This window comes from Strongylocentrotus purpuratus, unplaced genomic scaffold, assembly GCF_000002235.5.
Source record: "Strongylocentrotus purpuratus isolate Spur 01 unplaced genomic scaffold, Spur_5.0 spur5_scaffold_3, whole genome shotgun sequence".
NCBI classification, from domain to species: Eukaryota; Metazoa; Echinodermata; class Echinoidea; order Camarodonta; family Strongylocentrotidae; genus Strongylocentrotus; species Strongylocentrotus purpuratus.
In genome coordinates this window covers 20407258-20430763 of record NW_022145609.1, presented here as the reverse complement: position 1 = coordinate 20430763, position 23506 = coordinate 20407258, and the positions used below count along the sequence as shown (strand labels likewise).

The window sequence follows — 23506 nt, the reverse complement described above, 5'->3', positions numbered from 1 at the left end:
GCGCAGCATAAAACGTACGACCCTTCGGTACAATGGTCTGAAAATCAGATATTACTTACTGGCTCTATAGCTCTTAAGTCGATTTGACAACTAATAGTCATTATTTTCCCACTTAAAGATATTTTCAAGCCCCCCCCCCCCCTTTTTTTAGGGAAGTTCTAAATTAGTATAATCTTTCAAATGCCGTTGGAATTTAACCTTTTCCTTTTTTGGCCTGCGAATGGGACATATCTGTTTTTGCTCAAACTTTCACTGACCTGTTTTTATTATTTTTCTGCTTCTATTAACCCTACAGTATGTAGCCTTTCTTTGCCTCTTTTCACCCTGCCCCTCACTCACCCCTCTCCCCTCTCTCATTCCCCTCTCTCATTCCCCCTCTCTATGTCTCTCTCCTTCTTTCTCAATTTCATGCTACCCACCCGCCCCCTTGACATGCCCCTTTTGGGGGGCTGTGCCGCCATCTTGAAAAACCGTGGAGTATGGTTTTGATCGATATTAAAACAATGAGTTAGTTTACATATTCAACCAGGACTTAATTTTGTTGGATCTCATATTGGAGGTACATGTATTTCAATCTGTATGAATGTCAAAAATAAATGATTGTATTCAACTGGATAGCAGTGTGTGGGATAGGGCTTGATATTAAAGGTGAAAAGTATACAATTCAGCAGTGTGTACTAGATTCTACTAAATCACACCAAATAATTATATTGTACGTCCAAATACAATAGTAAGAACAGTATTCCCATATGCGTATGAGATTTACATTTTTATGCCTCCGTTACGAAGTATCCGGAGGCATTATGTTTTCAGGTTGTCCGTCCGTACATTACGTCCCGTTCTCATGATCGCGTTATCTCAAGAACCGATCAATGGATTCCTGCCAAACTTAAGTCATGTATGTATCTTGCAGAGCTAATGAATTGATTAAATTTTTGGGTCACGAGGTCAAAGGTCACAGTGCTCATTCACGGTATGCAAAAAATAGCTTGTGATCACTTATGTCAAGAACCGACGGACGGATTACCATCAAACTCAAGACATATATATATCTCGCAAAGCCAATGAACTGATTAGATTTTAGGGTCATGAGGTCAAAGATAAGAAGGTCATACATGTATATGAAAAATAGCTTGTAATTACGATATTCTGAGAACCTGTTATAAATGGATTACAAATTGGTTCAGTTTTGGTTTGTGAAATCGTTCTATGGCGGAGGCATCATTTTCGACTGCACGCAGTCGAAGTTTCATCTAGTTTAAAATCAATAATCAATATCCAACCTTTTCCAAGTTTGACTGATAGGAGAAAATATGTCATAAAATATTTTAACAGCCAATTTACCAAACTGAACCACAGCAACAAACCTCTTGACTTAGGGGACTTGTGCACATGAAATCCAGAGTTCTGAATACCTTTCATACATTAATAGCAAATGCATATTCATGGGTATTATTGATTTCGGTAAGTAAGACGTTAAGACATCCAACCAGAATTGATTTATTGAAAAGTAATGTATATCTCCTGCCTGAAAGTTACAACTAAAAGCAATTTCTTCCCCATAATGTTTCATTTGGCATTGAAAAAAGGTTTTCCAAATACCCTTGTTTTGTTTATCCAAAACTCTCTTTACCCATGCAACTTTGAGTGCACTACAAAAGCTCTTAAGATGGGTCATTTGCAACCCCCCATCTTCATATGTATCAAACATAATATGTCTTTTGATCCTATCTGTTTTTCCACTCCATAAAAAATTAAAGCACATCTTTTGCAATGTAACAAAAAAAATATCTGGTAGCTCTGGCAAATTACTAAATAAATAAACAAATTTAGGTATACCTAATGATTTAAGTGTTTGAGCTTCTTTTATCTTAGCCTCAAAAAGCCTCATAAAGAACAGGGCTCGAATTACCCACCGGCAATCGGCAATTTGCCGCCATGCCCCTCTCACTGGCCGGAATGCCCTTTTCAAAATCAAACCGTTTACGGCCACAATATTTTAATCCACAAAAGTTTTGCCGACATTATAGTCATCGTAAGCCAACCCGACTTGTAATGTTCAAAAAGGTTTTGTTGCCCATACGGAGCTCTAAAAACAATGATAGTCGGCAAGGTTTTGTTGCCCCTCCGGAGCTCTAAAAACAATGATAGTCGGCAAGGTTTTGTTGCCCCTCCGGAGCTCTAAAAACAATGATAGTCGGCAAGGTTTTGTTGCCCCTCCGGAGCTCTAAAAACAATAATTACCGGAAGGTTTTGTTGCCCCTCCGGAGCTCTAAAAACAATGATAGTCGGCAAGGTTTTGTTGCCCCTCCGAAGCTCTAAAAACAATAATAGTCGGCAAGGTTTTGTTGCCCCTCCGGAGCTCTAAAAACAATATTTATCGGCAAGGTTTTGTTGCCCCTCCGGAGCTCTAAAAACAATAATTACCGGAAGGTTTTGTTGCCCCTCCGGAGCTCTAAAAACAATGATAGTCGGCAAGGTTTTGTTGCCCCTCCGAGGCTCTAAAAACATTAATTATCGGAAGGTTTTGTTGCCCCTCCGGAGCTCTAAAAACAATAATTATCGGAAGGTTTTGTTGCCCCTCCGGAGCTCGAAAAACAATTATAGTCGGCAAGGTTTTGTTGCCCCTCCGAGGCTCTAAAAACAATAATTATCGGAAGGTTTTGTTGCCCCTCCGGAGCTCTAAAAACAATAATTACCGGAAGGTTTTGTTGCCCCTCCACAGCTCTAAAAACAATGATAGTCGGCAAGGTTTTGTTGCCCCTCCGAGGCTCTAAAAACAATAATTATCGGAAGGTTTTGTTGCCCCTCCGGAGCTCTAAAAACAATGATAAGTCGGCAAGGTTTTGTTGCCCCTCCGAGGCTCTAAAAACAATAATTATCGGAAGGTTTTGTTGCCCCTCCGGAGCTCTAAAAACAATAATTACCGGAAGGTTTTGTAGCCCGTCCGGAGCTCTAAAAACAATGATAGTCGGCAAGGTTTTGTTGCCCCTCCGATGCTCTAAAAGCAATAATTATCGGAAGGTTTTGTTGCCCCTCCGGAGCTATAAAAACAATAATTACCGGAAGGTTTTGTTGCCCCTCCGGAGCTCTAAAAACAATGATAGTCGGCAAGGTTTTGTTGCCCCTCCGAAGCTCTAAAAACAATAATAGTCGGCAAGGTTTTGTTGCCCCTCCGGAGCTCTAAAAACAATATTTATCGGCAAGGTTCTGTTGCCCCTCCGGAGCTCTAAAAACAATAATTACCGGAAGGTTTTGTTGCCCCTCCGGAGCTCTAAAAACAATGATAGTCGGCAAGGTTTTGTTGCCCCTCCGAGGCTCTAAAAACATTAATTATCGGAAGGTTTTGTTGCCCCTCCGGAGCCCTAAAAACAATAATTATCGGAAGGTTTTGTTGCCCCTCCGGAGCTCGAAAAACAATTATAGTCGGCAAGGTTTTGTTGCCCCTCCGAGGCTCTAAAAACAATAATTATCGGAAGGTTTTGTTGCCCCTCCGGAGCTCTAAAAACAATAATTACCGGAAGGTTTTGTTGCCCCTCCACAGCTCTAAAAACAATGATAGTCGGCAAGGTTTTGTTGCCCCTCCGAGGCTCTAAAAACAATAATTATCGGAAGGTTTTGTTGCCCCTCCGGAGCTCTAAAAACAATGATAAGTCGGCAAGGTTTTGTTGCCCCTCCGAGGCTCTAAAAACAATAATTATCGGAAGGTTTTGTTGCCCCTCCGGAGCTCTAAAAACAATAATTACCGGAAGGTTTTGTAGCCCGTCCGGAGCTCTAAAAACAATGATAGTCGGCAAGGTTTTGTTGCCCCTCCGATGCTCTAAAAGCAATAATTATCGGAAGGTTTTGTTGCCCCTCCGGAGCTATAAAAACAATAATTACCGGAAGGTTTTGTTGCCCCTCCGGAGCTCTAAAAACAATGATAGTCGGCAAGGTTTTGTTGCCCCTCCGAAGCTCTAAAAACAATAATAGTCGGCAAGGTTTTGTTGCCCCTCCGGAGCTCTAAAAACAATATTTATCGGCAAGGTTTTGTTGCCCCTCCGGAGCTCTAAAAACAATAATTACCGGAAGGTTTTGTTGCCCCTCCGGAGCTCTAAAAACAATGATAGTCGGCAAGGTTTTGTTGCCCCTCCGAGGCTCTAAAAACATTAATTATCGGAAGGTTTTGTTGCCCCTCCGGAGCCCTAAAAACAATAATTATCGGAAGGTTTTGTTGCCCCTCCGGAGCTCGAAAAACAATTATAGTCGGCAAGGTTTTGTTGCCCCTCCGAGGCTCTAAAAACAATAATTATCGGAAGGTTTTGTTGCCCCTCCGGAGCTCTAAAAACAATAATTACCGGAAGGTTTTGTTGCCCCTCCACAGCTCTAAAAACAATGATAGTCGGCAAGGTTTTGTTGCCCCTCCGAGGCTCTAAAAACAATAATTATCGGAAGGTTTTGTTGCCCCTCCGGAGCTCTAAAAACAATGATAAGTCGGCAAGGTTTTGTTGCCCCTCCGAGGCTCTAAAAACAATAATTATCGGAAGGTTTTGTTGCCCCTACGGAGCTCTAAAAACAATAATAATCGGCAAGGTTTTGTTGCCCCTCCGGAGCTCTAAAAACAATATTAGTCGGCAAGGTTTTGTTGCCCCTACGGAGCTCTAAAAACAATAATTATCAGCAAGGCTTTGTTGCCCCTACGGAGATCTAAAACAATGATAATCGGCAAGACTTTGTTGCCCCTACGGAGATCTAAAATAATAATTATTGGCGAGACTTAATTTCCACTATGGAACTCCTAAATTAATTGGCGGGACTTTAATTGCCGATACGGAGATATGAAAGAATGTCTTCATCCAAATGACTGAAACGTTTGGCACAAAAACCGTAATGACTCAGGCTTAGTTTTTCAATCCATTCTTTTTATTTGAACCAATCAATATCGGGAAGTTTTGTTTACCCATCGTTGGTTCAACATCTTTACTTCGCGTTGTGACCTTTTTTGGTGCGTTTTCACAGTTTTTAATCAGTGAAAAACTTGGATTTTTCTCGGGAGGGGGGTCTGGAATTAAATCAGAAAAGGATAAAGAGTCGAGATAATGGTACAAAGAATGGTCTTCTTTCCCATACGTTTTAATTAAAACGTCATAGCTTCCACCCATCGCGCGGGAGGGGTGTGAATTGAGTTCAGAAAAGGATAATACCGGTAGTCGAGATCTAGACGAATCGTCTTCTTTCCCTAATAATTTATTAAAAACGTCTAAGCTTCCGCGCTTCCCTTGGAATTCAGAAAAGGATAAAGAGTCAAGAACGGTACAACGAATCATCTTCTTTCTCTAATAATTTAATGAAACGTCAAAGGGGGAAACTCCCCCCCCCCCCCTCCAGCTCCCCCCCCCCCCATTTTTTTTGAAAAGCATTTTAAAGAGAAATAGAAAGAAAGAGAGCAAGAAAGAAAAAATAGTTAACTACCAGTTTCTCAACAAAATAAGGTATAAAAAAATTGCTCATCTGATCGTAATTAAACGCCTAAAACCAGGCGCGGATCCAGGATTTCTTAGGGGAGGGGGCCCAACTTTTTTTTTTTTTGCTCCCGAAAATTTGAAAATCGCGCCGGCCGAAAAGTCGCTCAGTGGGGGGGGGGGGGGGGGGGGCGGGAGGTACAGAGCACATTTTTTTTTTTTTTTTTTTTTTTTTTTTTGCTCCCGAAAATTTGAAAAACGCGCCGGCCAAAACTTCGCTCAGGGGGGGGGGGGGGGGGGGGGGGGGGGGGGGGGGGGTGGGGGTAGTGAGCACATTTTTTTTTTTGATCCTCAAAAAAATTTCAATTTGCAAACCCCCCCGCCCCCCTTTGAGCACCAGGGAGGGGGGGGCCCAACCCCCAAAAAAGGTAAAAATCACGTGATTTTACATGATTTTTTCTCAAGGGGGGGGCCCCCCCCCTGGATCCGCCACTGCCTAAAACCCCTGAGCTTCCGTGGGCTCTGCCCCCGGGACCCAACCAAGGGCCCTTTGGCAGGCCTCTTGATCCTCATCTGACTGCAATTTAGTGCCTAAAACCCTTGATCTTCTGGGGGATCCGCCCGCTGGACCTCACGCCAATCAGTGTCCTGCCAGTGTCACAAATAAAGTATAAAACCATGTTCATCTGACCATAATCAAATGCTTAAACCCTGAGCTTTCGGGGGCTCTGCCCCCTGGACCCCACTGGATGCTAATCTGACGGTAAAGTAATGCTTTAAACCCATGGGCTACTGGGGGCTCCGCCCGCTGGACCTCACGCCAATCAGTATCCTGCCAGTGTCACAAATGCCTGAAACCCCTGAAATTCAGGGGTTTCCGCACCCTCGACTCAACTAGGGGCCCTGAGGCGGGCCCCTGAATGCTTATCTGACCATAATTTGCCTTCAACGGCACGTAGCCGGGGGGGGGGGGGGGGGGGGGCAGTGGGGGCGCCCCCCGAAAAAAAAGCCAAAAAAAGAGAGGAGAGAAAAGGAAGAGGACGTATGAAGAAAAAGGAGCAGACAAAAAACATTTTTGAAATTCAGACAAGGATTAAGAGTCGAGAACGATACAATTAATCGTCTTCTTTCTCTAACGATTTAATGAAACATAAAAGCTTCCACGCTTTGCGCGGGAAGGGGAAAACTGTATTCATGCAGGCGAGGATTATTTTCGAGAACGGTACAACGAATCGTCTTGTTTCTCTAATAATTAAATTAAATGTCAAAGCTTCCGCGCTTCGATCGCGCAGGAGGTGGGGTAACTGAATTTAGACAAGGATTAAGAGTCGAGAACGATACAACGAATTGTCTTCTTTCTCTAATGATTTAATAAAACGTAAAAGCTTTCGCGCTTTGCAAGTGCGGATGGGGGGGGGGGGAACTGAATTCAGACGAGGATTAAGAGTCGAGAACGGGACAACGAATCGTCTTCTTTCTCTAATGATTTAATGAAACGTAAAAGCTTCCGAGCTTTGCGGGGGAGGGGGGGGGGATGAATTTAGACGAGGATTAAGAGTAAAAAACGGGACAACGAATCGTATTCTTTCTCTAATGATTAAATGAAACGTAAAAGCTTCCGAGCTTTGCGGGGGAGGGGGGGGGTTGAATTTAGACGAGGATTAAGAGTAAAAAACGGTACAACGAATCCTCTTCTTTCTCTAATGATTTAATGAAACGTAAAAGCTTCCGCGCTTTGCGCGGAGGGAGGGGAACTGTATTCAGACGAGCAGGCACGTACGCAGGGGGGGGGGGGTTTGGGGCGTTAAACCCCCCTTCGGTTTTTTTTATGTCTGTATTTTGGAGCAAACCCCCCCCCTTTTTTTTTTAAATGAAACACACACACTCAAAAAAATATGCCAATGGCTAATCTAAAAAAGGTGACCTCACCCCTCCCCCCCACCCCAAAGGGAACAAAATGTCAAATTTTCAAATTTCAAGACCAAAAAACAAAAAAAAGTGTCCTCTTACCCCCCCCCCCCCCCCCCGCTTATTCAGCGGCTGGCTGAGTCGTTGCGATTTTTTTTTTGGGACAAAAACAAAAAGTGGGCCCCCCCCCCCCCCAAGGGAGAAATCCTGGATCCGCCCCTGGGTGCACATATCCCCCCCCCCCCCACCTTGAAAACAACGGCGTGAGGTGATTTTACGCGCACTTTCCACGTTGGCCTTAGTGCCCCTTAGGATAGATTTGTGCCCCTTTCAGTGGATTTGTGCCCTCTCAAAAAAGTGGCCTTGACCCAAATTTGATGTAATTCGAGGCCTGAAAGAATGAAATGATTACATAACATACCTGTAAAATTTCCCAATCTCACAATTTTACTCATATTAACATTGATTTTCAAACCAGAAATATTTGAGTACACCGATAAAATATAAAGGGTATCATCTGCGTATTGACTTATCCTCATTTCATTGCCTTTAAATTTAATACCCTCTATCTGAGTACTCTCTCTAAACATGATACCTAGAATTTCAGCTCCGATTAAAAACAAGTAGGGAGAAAGAGGACATCCTTGTCTACCCCCCCCCCCCTTTGTAAAGTAAAAACTGATGATGAGTATCCATTGTTTATGACACAACTTTCAATATCGTTATACATCATTTTAATCATGGATTTGAAAATACATCCAAATCCAAATTTGGTGAAACATATATCTAAAAAATTCCATTCTATCGAATCAAAAGTTTTCTCAAAATCAATCGAGAAAACTATACCCCATATTGAATATTTTTTGCCAAAATCAATTGAGTCTATAAACAACCGAATATTGTCACCTATATATCTACCTTAAGAAATCCAGTCTGGTCCTCATGAATAATAAAAGGGAAAACCTGTTGAAGTCTGGTTACTAAAATCTTCGCTAAAATCTTCTAATCTGTATTTAAAAGTGATATTGGACGCCAGTTCTTCAGATGGCGGATATCTTTATTTTTTGGGGGTAACAAAGTTATTATCCCTGTTTCATTGAAGGACACAGTTCTCCAGTTTCATAGCGAATATTAAAAAACTTCACAAAGCAATGTTTTTATATCTTCCCAAAATATCTTATAAACATTAACAGGTAAGCCATCAGAGCCTGTTGTTTTATCACAAGACATTGATATCATTGCATCGTAACACTCTTTTTCTAATACAGATCCTTCACAAAGCATAGCTAAATCATTATTGATACAAGGTATATTCAGATTTGTCAATGTGCTCTCGATAATAACATAATCAATATACAAGTATACAAGTTTTCATAAAATTGTTTTTCTTCAGTCAATATATCAGATGGCTCCGTTATAGTAACATCACCTTTTACCAACTGTTGTACATGTTTCTTATCAAAATTCCTCTTTTCTAAGTTCAGAAAATAACGTGAATTCTTTTCTCCCTCTGATATCCAAGTTGCTCTTGTACGGACCATTATTCCGGGAACATGTTCTTCATGTATCTTTTGTAACTCTGCCTCTTTACAAATCAAATTTTCTTTCAACATGTCATCATCTTGATTTTCTACCAAAACTTCTTGGAGCTTCTCAATATCTTTTAACAAAACATCTACTCTAAGTTTCCTTTCCTTTTTGTGAAGAGGACAATGAAATACATTTTTCTTCTAATTTTTAACTTCAGATATTCCCATAATTTATTCACTTCCATATTTATATTTCCTTAATAACAGAGCGTATAATTTTGTGTATCTCACTCCTATTAGGCAGTGACAATAATAAAGAAGTATTTAGCTTCCAGAATCCTGGACCCCTTCTGGGGACTGATTGTTCAATTGATAAACTAATTGCATAATGGTCACTTCTGTAACCATAATGTATATCTGTATGAATAATAGAATTCTTAAAAGTATTTGAAATCAGAAAATAATCTATTCTACTTTGGGAAGTATTTGAACGCCAAGTGTATCGAGTTTACATTGATTCATAAAACGCCAGATATCTACTAAATCAAAATCCTCTTTCAAGGTTTCTATACGTGTGAAACAATTGGGATGATACTGATGGTTGTTGCGACAGCGGTCCACGTGAGGATCTTGGACAGTGATCATTTCACCTCCAAGAATATATGGTTCTTCACCAAACTGATTTAAAGTGCATGCAAACCTTCAAAAAGTTTACTTCCATCTTTATTCGGACCGTATATATTCGCAATAGTAAACTTCATAATTTCATAGGAAACAATTAATACCAAAATGTGACCGTCTTCATCTGTATGCACAGAATAAACTGTGATACCACAGCTAGGGTTAAACAAAATACATGCTCTCGCGCTGTTAGACTTTCCATGACAAAAGTAAATCTTATATCCCAACTCATTAGACCACATCTGTTGAGATACTCTTGTACTATGGGTTTCCTGAATAAAAAATATTTCAAATGACAAATCTCTCATCCAATTAAAAAAACATCTTCAGGTAAAATTATGAACTATATTGACAAACAATGCAGGTCCAGACTCTCGACCTTCATTATATCCGGCGTCCCACACAAGCCTCATCACATCACCTTGCAGAAGCACTGTGTTCTATGCCAAACCTGACTGACCTGACACTGCATGGAATAGAGCTAAAGGAGGAGTTCTACTCCACATTGAAAGCAAAAGCATCATCCATACAGGTATGTGTGTCTTAATGGAGAAGTTCATTGATAGAAAGAAAGAGCAGAATTTTCATTTCACGCCAAATAAATTTCATTCAATTGAATTCAAAACTATGCATGTGGAGATTCAGTTAAATTTTAAGTGTGTAGGAGATTAATATTGTCTTAATCAATAGTTAATATCCAACCTTTTAAAAGTTTGGCTGATAGGAAAAAATATTTCATTAATTATTTTAAGAGAAAATTTTGATAAAGGCTTGAATTTACAAAACTGAACCATATCAGCAAACCTCCTGACTTAGGATTCTTGTGCACATGATATCAAGAGTAAAGAATACCTTTAATACATTAATAGCAAATGCATATTTCTGGGTATTATTAATTTTCAGTGTTATTAGGATGAGAACTTATCAAAGCAAACCGTTTGGAAGCCCTATAAAGAATACATATAGTATTATTTTAAAAACCACTTTTACTAATTACCCTCTCCAAACAAATTTGTATGTGTTCTTTTTTTTATTAGACAAATCTGAATTTGAAAATAAAACCTATTCAATTTTGTTGTGAATGTTATTATAAATAACAATGTAATAAATAGAATTTCTGTTAAAAGTAAGAAGATGATGAGAAAATATTTAATGAAGTATATGCATGTATAGTGGAACTGCTTAACTATATTCACAAACAATGCAGGTCCAGACTCTCAACCTTGAACTTCTCCAGTGTCCCACACCAGCCTCATCACATCACCTTGCAGAAGCACTGTGCTCTATGCCAAACCTGACTGACCTGACACTGTATGGAATAGAGCCAAAGGAGGAGTTCTACTCCACATTGAAAGCAAAAGCATCATCCATACAGGTATGTGTGTCCTAATGGAGAAGTTCATTGATAGAAAGAAAGAGCAGAATTTTCTTTTCATGCCAAATAAAATGAATTGAACTGAATTCAAAGCTATGCATGTGGTGATTCAGTTGAATTTTAAGTGTTTAGGAGAATAATATTGTCTTAATCAATAATTAATGTCCAACCTTTTAAAGTTTAGCTGATAGGAAAATTTTTTCACTAAGTATTTTAAGAGCCAATTTTGATGAAGGCTTGAATTAACAAAACTGAACCATATCAGCAAACCTCTTTACTTAGGAATCTTGTGCACATGAAATCCAGAGTTCTGAATACCTTTAATACATTAATAGCAAATGCATATCTCTGGGTGTTATCAATATCAGTGATTTTAGGAGGAGGACTTATCAATGCGAACCCGTTGGAAGCCCTATAAAGAATACATATAGTATTATTTTAAAAACCACTTTTACTAATTACCCTCTCCAAACAAATTTGTATGTGTTCTTTTTTTTATTAGACAAATTTGAATTTGAAAATAAAACCTATTCAATTTTGTTGTGAATGTTATTATAAATAACAATGTAATAAATAGAATTTCTGTTAAAAGTAAGAAGATGATGAGAAAATATTTAATGAAGTATATGCATGTATAGTGAAACTGCTAAACTATATTCACAAATAATGCAGTTACGGACTGTCGAGCTTAAGGTTATCCAGTGTCCCACACCAGCCTCATCACATCACCTTGCAGAAGCACTGTGTTCTATGCCAAACCTGACTGACCTGACACTGTATGGAATAAAGTCAAAGGAGGAGTTCTACTCTACATTGAAAGCAAAGGCATCATCCATACAGGTATGTGTGTCGTAATGTAAATTTTTTGGAGAGGGTCATTGATAGAAAGAGCAGAATTTTCTTTTCATGCCAAATAACTTGATTGTTATCCCCTAGCCGACGAAGTTGGAGGGGATATACAGGGTGAGTCAGAAAGAATGTCCCACTTTTTAAAAGTTGTATTGTTTGAAGTATGAATTAATTTAATTAGGGATTTAATGATATGTCTTGATAGAGTTAACCTCCCAGTACATTTAGGTACCATTTTCATTTGAATCCTTTCACGCATGACTGAACATCAGACAATCTTTACAAGACTGCCAGATTTCACTTGCGCAAACTTACTAAATCTGATTAGATTTTAGGGCCATGAGATCCAAGGTCAAAGGTCACAGGGCTTATGTATTCAAAAATAGCTCCTGATCGCGTTATCTCAAGAATCCATTGATGGATTCCCGCCAAAATTGGGTTATGTATTTATCTTGCAAAGCCAATGAACTGATTAGATTTTGGGGTCACGAGGTCAAATGTCAAAGGTAACATGGCTCATTATGTATGCAAAATTAGCTCATTTCTGTTTTGGTTTGCAAAATTGCTCCATGGCGCAGGCATCATTTTCGACTGCACGTGGTCAAAGGTCCATCTAGTTTAAATCAATAATCAATATCCAGCCTTTTCCAAGTTTGACTGATAGGAGAAAATATGTCATAAAGTATTTTAAGAGCCAATTTTGATAAAGGCTGGAATCTAACAAACTGGACCATAGCAACAAACCTCCTGAATTAGGGGACTTGTGCACATGGAACCCAGGGTTCTGAATACCTTTAATACATTAATAGCAAATGTATATGTATGGGTATTAGTAGGAGACCAGCCTGTAGGTCCCGTGACCAATCTCTGAGAACAAAGGTTTGAAAGTGTTTTTGTGTTCCCTGATGAATACCGAACAATTTTGACTTGGGCTGCCCCCTTGAAAATCCCGGGCATTTTCGTGAGGGGTCAACAAAGGTCACACAGGGATAAAAATTCAAATAGTTCCAATCGTGTCAATATGCATATCAAATTACTCGTCTGGTCATGAGGATTCCAAAAATGTATAGTTTGCTATACCTTCGACCTTAAATGAGGGTGCTATGGTCAAAAACGTTGAAAGGTCAACACACTTTTGACAGGTGGTCAAATTCACCAACACAGTGAACCTTATTAAATCACATATCAAATTACTCATCTGGTCATAAGGATTCCAAAAATGTATTGCTTAGTCAATGAATCATGACTGTATGCATCGGGCGCTAGGGTACGTCGACGCCCCCGCAAAAACAAAAAAACAAAGATAGTGCAATAAATTTGCAATAATTCATTGCATTTTGCCCCGACCCCCAACATAACAAATCTTCTATGTGGGCATGCCTTGAACCATAATGCATGGCCCTACAGAGCAATCATTCTTGACACTGCACAGTAATCAATGTTTAAATTCTATAAATTTAGTATCAAAGATGCTCTAGGCTATTAAGTCAGGACAAATCTTGGAAATATATTATGCTCAAACATATTGCTAACAGGAAAGAAGGCAGCTTCCAACCACCCAATCCCTTTTAGAGTTGAATTATAAAAGTAATGCTCTCCTGTTCTCTGTTGTTGTTCTCTGATCCTCTAATAGTATGAGAAAGTATAAAGATTTTTCTAGTAGGTAGTTTTTTTGTTGGTTTCTTTTAATCTGATGTCGATACCATATTTCAATTACTACTGCTTATAGAAAGTGATAGTGGATACTACTACCAGTACTACTACAGTAAAACTACCACTATTATTAATATTACAGGTTTTCATGGATCCATTTATTTTGAAATGTTGAAAATCTCTTGTGCGAAATTTCTCTTATTCTAGCTTTTTTTTTAATTCTCGAAACTCCTTTAGTTAATGGGATGTTACTGTAGCTCTTGGGTGTATATTCCCCCCAAAATAGATTATATGCCAGAATGAAATAGATCCACTTACTTGTAACTGATACAAGGTTTACAAGCAATGTTGCTTTTATATGTTACAGGGTTGCTTTCCTCAGATCAGGAAGGGAAACTTCAGGATCAATGGAGTTGCTCAAAATGACTTAAACTCATTTCTCAACACCATCCCATGTTTGCAAAGGTTAGTACAGTAGGCCTATAAGTGATTAGAAAATAAAAATTCAGATAACAGCATATACCGGTAGTCTTTTCAAGAGTAGTGCGATACAGGAACAATAAAAAAGCCTCTAATATAATACTAAGAAATGATAAAGACCCCAGCAGGGGAGCATGTGATAAAGTGGTACTGCATGTGTACCTTAAACAATTTAAGATTCTTGCTTGACAAAATTAAATATTCAGTAACGCTAACAGCTTTATTGAACTAATTCCGTACTGTACGTAAGTGCTTTCAACCTTAAATTTGTAGATTTTTTCCATTTTTTTTAAGTGTCTGTACTTTATTTTTGATTGTGTGTTCTTGATATGTTTGTTACACTGTAGTCTCTTCTATTTTGTTCTTTTTCTTCATTCACTGATCAAAATGTTTCTTGAGACAGGTACTTTCAGTATTAAATACCAATGGTAGTTGATGTTTTATTTCTCATCTTTCATTGAGATAATAAGAAACGAATCTGTTTCCTTTACAGATTGGCCAACCGGTACTAACCAAGGTCATGGTACTTGTAAGGCTCAGCCGACTTAGGCAGCTCAAAAGACTCAGGCAGCTCAAATGACTCGGACAACTCAGCTGACTTGGGTAGCTCAAATGACCCAGCCAACTTAGCTGACTTGGGTAGCTCAAATGACCCAGACAACTCAGCTGACTTGGGTAGCTCAAATGACCCAGCCAACTTAGCTGACTTGGGTAGCTCAAATGACTCGGACAACTCGGCTGACTTGGGCAGCTCAAATGACTTGAATGTCTTGGCCAACTCTGGCAACTCAGAAGGTAGCAGCAGTTGGATCAGGCCTTGCAAGAGGCAACCTCATTGTACTGAGTCGAGCGTTCCACAGGATGATCCTGAAATTCCAGAGAAGAAAACAAAGTATGAAGTCTAGTTGCTATGGTATCGGTAGAGTAAGACAGTCTCTTACTGGTAACACTTCATCTTGACTTTTTGTATGTATGATACAGGGCATCCTGCACTAACTTTCTTTTTTGGGGGGAAAGAGGTTTAGATTTAACTTTCTACACTCTGTATGCATGAGCCCTGAGTAAAAGCTTCCAAATTCTGGGGGTCCGGACCTAGATTTAGGTGTCCACCTGCTGGTTTCAAGCCCTGGACCGATAGCAAGAATCTGGGGTAAAAGGGGGTAATTTTCAGCGATGTTTGTAAATGTTTAAATCTTTGTAAAAAGGCGGTTTTCTTCTTTTTCATATTGATGAGTACAGTCCACTATCTGGTGTTAGTGTATACATTTTACAAGAAACTAAGAAAGACATCATAATATTGTCACAATGTTCGAAAACCTGTGAAAGGAGTACAGTATGTAGAAAGAGATACATTTTGTAAATGTGTACTTATTAAGCCCAAACAGAGTTGCATCGAGATCCCATTGTGTACTTGTTTTATGCAGAGAGGGTCATGTTGTGTGGAAAACGTTTTTGAAAAAGATCTGAACAGGGGTTAATTTTTTACTCGGCTATGATCATGCATTATGCCTGTGTATTATGCCTGTGTATCCCCTCCCTGGTTTAAGTATGTAATATTTCAAATTATCCTATCGAAACATCACTATATTTGTCAATGCCATTGCACATGTTCAATAAAATATAATTAAGTAGAATCTAAATTAACTTTTGAATTTGTTACCAGAAATGACCCAGATGTTAAGAGTCAAATTGCTCTAGTTATCATGTCAACAAACTTCATATAATTCAATAGGTTAGTTGAAAACTTACTTTGTCTGGTAAGGGTATAGGCCTGAGTTATCGGTGTAACATTTTGTCTGATGTGGATTATTGTTTGTATATTTAGAGCTACATCCAGTTCTAGATTTTAAAATCTGTTTGAGAAAATATTCTCCAGGATTTTCTTTACATCATTCCAGTGTATTTTGTTATGTAAATATTCTGCTATCATGTTAAGATACATATCTCTTTTGTAAATCTAACGTGCCTGAGATATCAGTGTTATGTTTAATTGGACATTAATAATTGTACATGTTTAACTACATCCACCAGTACTATAAAATACATCTATATTTTGAGGAAATATTTTCCAGGATTTTCTTTACATCATTCCAGTGTATATATATGTAAACATGCTGCTTTAATCTTAAGATACATGTCTCTAGCTCTTTTGTCAATCTAACATGCCTGAGATATCAGTGGTATATTTAATTTGACATGGATTATTGTTTGTACATGTTTAACTACATTCAACAGTACGATGTAATAAATCCATTTGAGGAAAATTATTACCAGGTTTTCTTTACATCATTCCAGTGTATATGTAAATATGCTACTATAATTGTACGATACATGTTTATTCTAATTGTATTCAGTAGGCCCCTATTGGATTTCAATAATGTTTACGATACATATTCTAGGCTTTTCTTCGCATCATTATGATTATGATTATGCAATGGTATGATACATGTGTGTGTTTTCCATACTTGCCTTGTAAATAAGTTTTATATTTTAGTAAGTTTGCATCCTTGAGTGACTTACCGGTATAACATACAAACGTAGGTACCGGTAGTACTCTTATGAGCATTCTGTTACCTTGCCTTTTGATCACCATCCTCTCCTGATTAAGTGATGTCATTTTTATAATCCACTCTGATTTTCATAATAGACGATGCGAATCACTCAGATCTGTGAGTTTATTCTGAATTGTGTCATGCAAAAGGATGTACTAGACAGCTAGGTCTTTCTATGTATATCGGATGATCATGAATTAGTGAAATAAAGTGTGCAGTGCCTTAGATATTTCAACACTATGATATAAAGGAGACAAAAGAATGTGCTAATTGTAGTTTGATGATAGTGTAAATTTGTTAGCGAGGATCCTTTTAGCTGAAATGGTGTCATGTGACACTCAATATTTTGTGATATTTGCACTACTGTGCAAGCATGATGTTTGTTCTACCTATCAACAATTAAAGTAGGGTATGCAATTTGAATTCTGACTATTGAAATACATTTATTCGTAACATGAAATAATTCGTATGGAGGCGCTTCAGAAAGGCATATGCATAAATTGTGTAACATGACAGAAATGGCACATTGATGCATGCATGTCAAAGGCAGTCATGATTCTAAATTGAATATAAAGGAATATTTAAATAAAACTTCTGAATCTCTAATCTCTGTCTGATTTGAAATCTAGGAGAGACATGGGAAGACGAAGGGAGAGAGAGAGAGAGAGAGAGGAGGGAAAGAGAATATTATAGAGACCGAGAAGATAGATAGGAAGAGAACGAGGGAGAGTGAAAGATAGTGAAAGAGAAAGGAAGAGAGAGAGAGAGAGAGAGAAAGCAAGAGGAGGATATATAAGAGAGACGATTATAGAGACAGAGAAGATGGATAGGAAGAGAACGAGGGAGAGTGAAAGATAGTGAAAGAGAAAGGAAGAGAGAGAGAGAGAGAGAAAGCAAGAGGAGGATATATAAGAGAGATGATTATAGAGACGGAGAAGATGGATAGGAAGAGAACGAGGGAGAGTGAAAGATAGTGAAAGAGAAAGGAAGAGAGAGAGAGAGAGAGAAAGCGAGAGGAGGATATATAAGAGAGATGATTATAGAGACAGAGAAGATGGATAGGAAGAGAACGAGGGAGAGTGAAAGATAGTGAAAGAGAAAGGAAGAGAGAGAAAGCGAGAGGATATATAAGAGAGATGATTATAGAGACGGAGAAGATGGATAGGAAGAGAACGACAGAAAGGGGGGGGGGGGGGGTTAGAGTGAAAGAGAAAGAGAGAAAGCGAGAGGAGGATATATAAGAGAGACAATTATAGAGACAGAGAAGATGGATAGGAAGAGAACGAGGGAGAGTGAAAGATAGTGAAAGAGAAAGGAAGAGAGAGAAAGAGAGACAGAGAGAGAGAAAGCGAGAGGAGGATATATAAGAGAGACGATTATAGAGACAGAGAAGATGGATAGGAAGAGAACGACAGAAAGGGGGGGGGGGGGGTTAGAGTGAAAGAGAAAGGAAGAGAGAGAGAGAGAGAAAGCAAGAGGAGGATATATAAGAGAGATGATTATAGAGACAGAGAAGGTGGATAGGAAGAGAACGACAGAAGGGGGGGGGGGGGTTAGAGTGAAAGAGAAAGGAAGAGAGAGAGAGAAAACAAAAAAGGAGACATATGCAGTCAATAGCATTATCTAATGAATGAGCGTTATACTTCTTCTTTCATCTTTAACCAAGAGCAATATTTTCTATAATTAAAAATTAAAAGCTCACCCTCTGATCTACGCTCGCTGGCATGGGTGTCGATTTGTATCCGTGGTTGGGGGGGATTATAGGTGCCAAAATATTTTCGGCAATGGATCAAAGCAACCAAGAGGTAGAAGCGTGTGGCAGGTTGCACCCCCTTCCAAGTTATTAACTTTTTTCAAGTCGCCCTCAATAAAGATAACATTTCAGAGAATTTAAGAGTGGTAATAAAATTAATAACACGCTAAATGTTAGTCCTGACTCTGTAGGCCTACCAGACTGATATCATCTATTTTTAAACGAAATTTAGACATTACCAAAAAAAAATCCAATGGTGAGGGATATCAACTTGTGAAAGTATTATGTTACCAGTGGGCAAATACATTAATAAGCAACCAGGAAAGGTTCATGTAGACAGAAACTCTTTATTTCCTGTTGATCGAAACATACATTTTATGAATAGGCTTATTGATGTCTCCAAACAACATTCATCGTGAAAAACCCATTCCAATATTCTGTGTAAGGAGATCTCAAAAAAACAAAGTTACACATGGGGAAAATCTGGGTTAACCTATATGGGTACCAGATGGGATTAAGCTGGGCATACCCATTCGGGCCCAGTTTGGGGAGTTTGGTATGAGTGCCATCTGTCTTATATGGGTCCCATATGCTTTTGGGTACAGATGCCTTAGGGCCAGGGGCGGCGATTCCTTTTTATGACCGGGTGGGGGGGGGGGGGAGAAATGCGAGGAACGAGGGAGGAGGGACGTAATGAGCAAAACAGTTTTGTTTGAAGGGGGGTGGGGAAGAAAAATCCGCATCATCACCACTCTTACATGTTACATGCAGGCCCCACGGAACGTTTTTTCAAAGTGGGAGGAGGGGCTAAAGTATTTGCGTTTAGATAGAGCAAGGCAAGTGGGGCTTAAATTGGCGCGGGGTCCAGGGGCAAAGCCCCGACGGGGCTCAAGGGGCGCAGCCCCATGAAGCTCAGAGTTTTGGGCATTTAATAAGGGTCAGATGAGATTATTTTGATACCTTATTTGTGACACCTTCATGCAGGTCACTAAGCAGAGTGGGGTCCAGGGGACGAACCCCCAGAAGCTCAGCGATTTTAGGCATTAAATTACGATCAGATGAGCATGCAGGGGCCGCCTTAGGGCCCTTGGTGTGGTCTAGGGGGCGGAGCCCCCGGAACCTCAGGGCTTTAGGCTTTTGAATATGGTCATATGAGCATCCAGTGGCCTGCTTAGGGCCCTGATGGGGTCTAGAGGGCGGAACCCCGGAAGCTCGGGTGTTTTAGGCATTTAATTATGGTCAGCTAAGCAACCAGGGGGCCCGCCTTAGGGCCCTTGTTGGGGTACAGGGGACAGAGCCCCCGGAAGCTCAGGGAAAATCATGCCATTTCAGCAACATTTGTAAATTAGTCACTGGTATCGAATTAGAAATAAACCACGTTTGAATTTTATCGGGGGGGGGGGGGACTGCCCCAAGCCCGAATGAGTGAGCATAGCCAACGAGAGGGGTGAAGGTGACGAAAGTGACTATACCCCTTACAGGTTTTGAAGTTTTGTTTTATTACAAAATTATATTCCTTTACAAAACTATAATATGAAAACAAACAATATACTTTTTTCACACTTCACTTTTCTGCAATATTTACTTGTACATTTTGAAGGATATTATGCGGGGGAGCAAAGCTCCCGAGCCAGAAGATTTTTGCATTTTTATTTGTCTTAACGCTGCACTCTTGGGCCCTCCACAGTTTAATAGTGTGTTGCAGTCTTTGGTCAGTACTTGCTGTACATTATTTTTTTGCACTTTTTCAAATTTTCCGGGGGGGGGGGACGATTCCCCCGTCCCCCCGGGATCGCCGTCCCTGCTTAGGGCCCTAGATGGTTTTCCATATGGGGCCTATGTTTCAGAGAATATGAGACCCATGTGGGTCCCAAATGGGCTTGCTACCTGTTTTATTATCCTCTCTGTCTGAGTGAAAGATAGTGAAAGAGAAAGGAAGAGAGAGAGAGAGAGAGAGAAAGCAAGAGGAGGATATATAAGAGAGATGATTATAGAGACAGAGAAGATGGATAGGAAGAGAACGAGGGAGAGTGAAAGATAGTGAAAGAGAAAGGAAGAGAGAGAAAGCGAGAGGAGGATATATAAGAGAGATGATTATAGAGACGGAGAAGATGGATAGGAAGAGAACGACAGAAAGGGGGGGGGGGGGTTAGAGTGAAAGAGAAAGAGAGAAAGCGAGAGGAGGATATATAAGAGAGACAATTATAGAGACAGAGAAGATGGATAGGAAGAGAACGAGGGAGAGTGAAAGATAGTGAAAGAGAAAGGAAGAGAGAGAAAGAGAGACAGAGAGAGAGAAAGCGAGAGGAGGATATATAAGAGAGACGATTATAGAGACAGAGAAGATGGATAGGAAGAGAACGACAGAAAGGGGGGGGGGGTAGAGTGAAAGAGAAAGGAAGAGAGAGAGAGAGAGAAAGCAAGAGGAGGATATATAAGAGAGATGATTATAGAGACAGAGAAGGTGGATAGGAAGAGAACGACAGAAAGGGGGGGGGGGTTAGAGTGAAAGAGAAAGGAAGAGAGAGAGAGAAAACAAAAAAGGAGACATATGCAGTCAATAGCATTATCTAATGAATGAGCGTTATACTTCTTCTTTCATCTTTAACCAAGAGCAATATTTTCCATAATTAAAAATTAAAAGCTCACCCTCTGATCTACGCTCGCTGGCATGGGTGTCGATTTGTATCCGTGGTTGGGGGGGATTATAGGTGCCAAAATATTTTCGGCAATGGATCAAAGCAACCAAGAGGTAGAAGCGTGTGGCAGGTTGCACCCCCTTCCAAGTTATTAACTTTTTTCAAGTCGCCCTCAATAAAGATAACATTTCAGAGAATTTAAGAGTGGTAATAAAATTAATAACACGCTAAATGTTAGTCCTGACTCTGTAGGCCTACCAGACTGATATCATCTATTTTTAAACGAAATTTAGACATTACCAAAAAAAAATCCAATGGTGAGGGATATCAACTTGTGAAAGTATTATGTTACCAGTGGGCAAATACATTAATAAGCAACCAGGAAAGGTTCATGTAGACAGAAACTCTTTATTTCCTGTTGATCGAAACATACATTTTATGAATAGGCTTATTGATGTCTCCAAACAACATTCATCGTGAAAAAACCCATTCCAATATTCTGTGTAAGGAGATCTCAAAAAAACAAAGTTACACATGGGGAAAATCTGGGTTAACCTATATGGGTACCAGATGGGATTAAGCTGGGCATACCCATTCGGGCCCAGTTTGGTATGAGTGCCATCTGTCTTATATGGGTCCCATATGCTTTTTGGGTACAGATGCCTTAGGGCCAGGGGCGGCGATTCCTTTTTATGACCGGGTGGGGGGGGGGGGGAGAAATGCGAGGAACGAGGGAGGAGGGACGTAATGAGCAAAGCAGTTTTGTTTGGAGGGGGGGGGGGGGTGGGGAAGAAAAATCTGCATCATCACCACTCTTACATGTTACATGCAGGCCCCACGGAACGTTTTTTCAAAGTGGGAGGAGGGGCTAAAGTATTTGCGTTTAGATAGAGCAAGGCAAGTGGGGCTTAAATTGGCGCGGGGTCCAGGGGCAAAGCCCCGACGGGGCTCAAGGGGCGCAGCCCCATGAAGCTCAGAGTTTTTGGGCATTTAATAAGGGTCAGATGAGATTATTTTGATACCTTATTTGTGACACCTTCATGCAGGTCACTAAGCAGAGTGGGGTCCAGGGGACGAACCCCCAGAAGCTCAGCGGTTTTAGGCATTAAATTACGATCAGATGAGCATGCAGGGGCCGCCTAAGGGCCCTTGGTGTGGTCTAGGGGGCGGAGCCCCCGGAACCTCAGGGCTTTAGGCTTTTGAATATGGTCATATGAGCATCCAGTGGCCTGCTTCCATCTTTATTCTGACCGTATATATTCGCAATAGTAAACTTCATATTTTCATGGAAACAATTGATACCAAAATGCGACCGTCTTCATCTCTATGCACGGAATGAACTGTGATACCACAGCTAGGTTTAAACAAAATACATACTCTCGCGCTGTTAGACTTTCCATGACAAAAGTAAATCTTATAACCCCACTTATTAGACCACATCTGTTGAGATTTTCTTGTACTATGGGTTTCCTGAAGAAAAGATATTTCAAATGACAAATCTCTCATCCAATTAAAAAAACATCTTCAGGTAAAATTATTAACTATATTGACAAACAATGCAGGTCCAGACTCTCAAGCTTCATAATATCCAATGTACCACACCAGCCTCATCACATCACCTTGCAGAAACACTTAGTTCTATGCCAAACCTGACTGACCTGACACTGCATGGAATAGAGCCAAAGGAGGAGTTCTACTCCACATTGAAAGCAAAAGCATCATCCATACAGGTATGTGTGTCCTAATGGAGAAGTTCATTGATAGAAAGAAAGAGCAGAATTTTCATTTCACGCCAAATAAATTGAATTCAATTGAATTCAAAACTATGCATGTAGAGATTTAGTTAAATTTTAAGTGTGTAGGAGATTAATATTGTCTTAATCAATAATTAATATCCAACCTTTTAAAAGTTTGGCTGATAGGAAAAAATGTTTCATTAAGTATTTTAAGAGCAAATTTTGATAAAGGCTTGAATTTACAAAACTGAACCATATCAGCAAACCTCCTGACTTAGGATTCTTGTGCACATGATATCAAGAGTAAAGAATACCTTTAATACATTAATAGCAAATGCATATTTCTGGGTATTATTAATTTTCAGTGTTATTAGGATGAGAACTTATCAATGCGAACCGTTTGGAAGCCCTATAAAGAATACATATAGAATTATTTTAAAAATCACCCTTACTAATCATCCTCTCCAGAGAAACGTGTGTGTGTTCTTTATTTGTAATAGGCCAATTTGAATTTGAAAACAAAGTGTATTCAATCAGTTTTGTAGTGTATTTTATTGTGAATATAACTATGTAAAACATAGAATTTCTGTTAAAAGTAAGAAGACGATGATAAAATATTAAATTTAATATATGCATGTATAGGTAAACTGCTTGACTCTATTCACAAACAATACAGGTCCAGACTCTCAATCTTCATCGTCTCCAGTGTCCCACATCAGCCTCATCACATCACCTAGGAGAAGCACTGTGCTGTATGCCAAACCTGACTGACCTGACCATGAATGGATGGAACTTTGATGAGGAGTTCTACTCTACATTGAAAGCAAAGGCATCATCCATACAGGTATGTGTGTCCTAATGTAAATGTCATGGAGGGTCATTGATCAACAAGACAGCAGTAATAGTTAAA

The 23506-nt window shown here is 39.6% G+C and overlaps 1 protein-coding gene across 1 annotated transcript; it reads left to right on the top strand.

The window, feature by feature from the left end:
• The first annotated feature begins 10673 nt into the window (after positions 1-10673).
• Positions 10674-23506, top strand: LOC115928909. Its single transcript, XM_030996981.1, has 3 exons — positions 10674-10934; positions 22423-22590; positions 23273-23506. The coding sequence occupies exons 1-3, from the start codon at positions 10761-10763 to the stop codon at positions 23453-23455; spliced, it is 525 nt and encodes a 174-aa protein (XP_030852841.1). The 5' UTR covers positions 10674-10760; the 3' UTR covers positions 23456-23506.